This window comes from Erythrolamprus reginae, chromosome 1, assembly GCF_031021105.1.
Source record: "Erythrolamprus reginae isolate rEryReg1 chromosome 1, rEryReg1.hap1, whole genome shotgun sequence".
Taxonomy (NCBI): domain Eukaryota; kingdom Metazoa; phylum Chordata; class Lepidosauria; order Squamata; family Dipsadidae; genus Erythrolamprus; species Erythrolamprus reginae.
The window spans coordinates 20077984-20080929 of record NC_091950.1 but is presented as its reverse complement, the minus strand read 5'-3'; the positions used below and the strand labels follow the sequence as shown (position 1 = coordinate 20080929).

Sequence of the window (2946 nt, the reverse complement as noted above, 5' to 3'; positions counted from 1 at the left end):
GTCTAGTCTATTCTGGTCTATTCCTATTCCTATTGTATTCTATTGCTATTCCATTCTATTCAGAATCAGGAGCAAAGCGGAGCTGACAGGAATTTCACTCTCCCTTCCAGGCGCTTCTGAAACCGCCGCCGGCTTTCTAGATTTGTGTGGAAACCTCTTGCCCGCTGTTGCGTCATAAAAACAACCAAGGCCACGCCCCTTTGCCGGTTGGAGAGGCGGGGCCTACGGGGACTATAAAAGGCGGCACCGACCGCCGGCCCAGACTGAAACAGACAGAGCGAGTGCGGGGAGGGGCGTATCAATTTCAGAAGCTCCTTGCGCGCTGCCCACACACCATGGCGAGCTCCTACTCCCGCGTCCTACTTCGGATGTTCCCTCTGCGGCGGTGGCCTCTGCCCAGCCTGGGCCCCGTCTGGCTCAGCGAGCCCCAGCCGGCCGCCTGCAGGTCCCTGTGGCCGTCCGGCCCCGCCAGCTTGGTGGACCGCGTGATGGGCGACGTGGAGAGGCAGTTCCACGAGATGGAGAAGATGAGCCGGCTCTTCTTCCAGGCGACGCCGCTGCCTTTGGGGAGGGAAAGCCCGAAGGAAACCTCGGAGGAGGAGGAGAAGATCGTCCGCCCGGACGGGCTTAAAACCCCTTACCGCATCTCTGTGGACGTGGCCGGCTTCGCCCCCGAGGAGATGACGGTGAACCTGGACGGGAGGAAAGTGACGGTGACCGCCAAGCGCCGAAAGGAGACGCAGAGCCAAGACAGCGGCTGCTGGGTGGAGCACCAAGAGCTGCGCCGGGAAACCCTCCTGCCTCCCGATGTGGACCTCAAGGCCATCGCTTGCTCCCTGAACCCCGACGGGCAGCTGTGCATCGAGGCCCCGCGCCTGCCTTCGCCCGAGGCCCCGCAACAAGCCATCCCCATCGACGTGAAGGCGGCCGATCCGAGTCCCGGCGGGGAAGAGGACAAGCCCAAGGAGCGCTGAGCACGTCCTGGATTGATGGTCTCTGCAACGCACATTAGAGAGAATCGCAATATGGAGATGCTAGCTTTTTAGGAAGACAATCTGCAAACCTTCTTTCCTTAGCTGCAATAATAATAATAATAATAAAAGAAGCCTCTTTCAATTGATGACCCTTTTGGACTGGTTTCCGAAGGTTGGGGTTCTCCAAGGATGTGTTTTGGGGGAAGAAAACAAACTTTATAAGGGAGTGGGTGGGAATGGAAGTTGTGTTCTACTGTGCAAAATGGCAAGTTGAATTCTATTCTATTTTGTGCCAAATGGCAAGTTATTAATTTATTATTAATTGGACTTTTATGCCGCCCCTCTCCGAGGATTCGGGGCAAAGTTGAATTCTATTCTAAAAACAATTGAGAAGTCATTTTCTTAATTACTCTTGAAAGAATACATGATGGTTTAATTTTTATTTGCTAAAGACCTGGATGATGAAATAAGGATTGGAGGCAGCAATGGATAAAGAGTTAACACAGGGATGAAAGCATTAAATTAGATATTAAGTTAAGATGTGTATGTTTTATTATGGATAGAAAAAAGGAATGTAAGAGAATAGACTTTTATAAGATTGCTATCTGTCAATGAAATATGTCCGTAAGATATTTACGAAAACCAAACCTATCTATTTATAATTTTTCTGCTATTTCATACTGAACTTTATCTCTCATTTATATACAATGTAATTATCTAACTATACTATATCAGAATATTGAGAATATTCATAGCACAACTTATTATCATAGATCTGCCGTTCACCCGCCCAACCTTTTGTATTTTCCGTTATTGTATACTGTCTATTGATGTTTATATGTTGTTATGTCTTTATATAGCCTTGTAAATAAAAAATATTAATTAAAAAAAAAAAGAAATATGTCCCATGTGTAATTTCAATTAACAAAGAAGAGGAAAAAAGTATCAAAAGCATTATAAGCATTTTTTTTCTCTGAATGTTGAACGTATCAAAGAAATATTATTATTTTAGGCACTGATTATGTAATTTTTTAAACTTATTTTGTTTTTACTGTATGTTGCAGAAAAAATAAAGAAAATTTTATACACCCCCCAAAAATAAAATTCTATTCTATTCTAAATGTTAAAAAGTAGTATGACTGGCTAAACGTGGATGTTCTGTATGATGTCAAAGTGGATACTGTATTTTTTAAAAAAGAATAAAGTTATTTTTTTAAAAAAATCTGACTTGCCTGAAACCAGATTCTTAAGTGGCTTCAATTCAATTCAATTTATTAGATTTGTATGCCCCCCCCCCTCTCCGTAAAAGGTAAAGATTGCACTCACACATATGTGTGCTTGTTCAGGGGTGGGCAAATTTGGCTCTTCTATGACATGTGGACTTCAACTCCCAGAATTCCTGAGCTACCATGATTGTTCCCAACTCTAGGGGGCGGTGCTCATCACCGTTTCAAATGCAGCTGCGAGAGCAATCATGGGCTTTCCCAAATATGCCCATGTTACACCAACACTCCGCAGTCTGCATTGGTTGCCGATCAGTTTTCGGTCACAATTCAAAGTGTTGGTTATGACCTATAAAGCCCTTCATGGCACCGGACCAGATTATCTCAGGGATCGCCTTCTGCTGCACGAATCCCAGTGACCAGTTAGGTCCCACAGAATGGGTCTTCTCCGGGTCCCGTCAACTAAACAATGCCGCTTGGCGGGACCCAGGAGAAGAGCCTTCTCTGTGGCGGCCCCGGCCCTCTGAAACCAACTCCCCCCAGAGATTAGAATTGCCGCCACCCTCCTTGCCTTTCGTAAGCTTCTTAAAACCCACCTCTGTCGCCAGGCATGGGGGAACTGAGATACTCTTTCCCCCTAGGCCTTTACAATTTTATGCATGGTATGTCTGTATGTATGTTTGGTTTTATAATAAGGGTTTTTTAATTATTTTAAACATTAGATTTGTTACATGGTGTTTTTATTACTG

At 45.2% G+C, this 2946-nt stretch overlaps 1 protein-coding gene across 1 annotated transcript; it reads left to right on the top strand.

The window, feature by feature from the left end:
• Nucleotides 1–271: 271 nt before the first annotated feature.
• LOC139156635 (heat shock protein Hsp-16.1/Hsp-16.11-like) lies at nucleotides 272–2078 on the top strand. Its single transcript, XM_070732495.1, has one exon. The coding sequence runs from the start codon at nucleotides 336–338 to the stop codon at nucleotides 972–974; it is 639 nt and encodes a 212-aa protein (XP_070588596.1). The 5' UTR covers nucleotides 272–335; the 3' UTR covers nucleotides 975–2078.
• The last annotated feature ends 868 nt before the right edge of the window (nucleotides 2079–2946 follow it).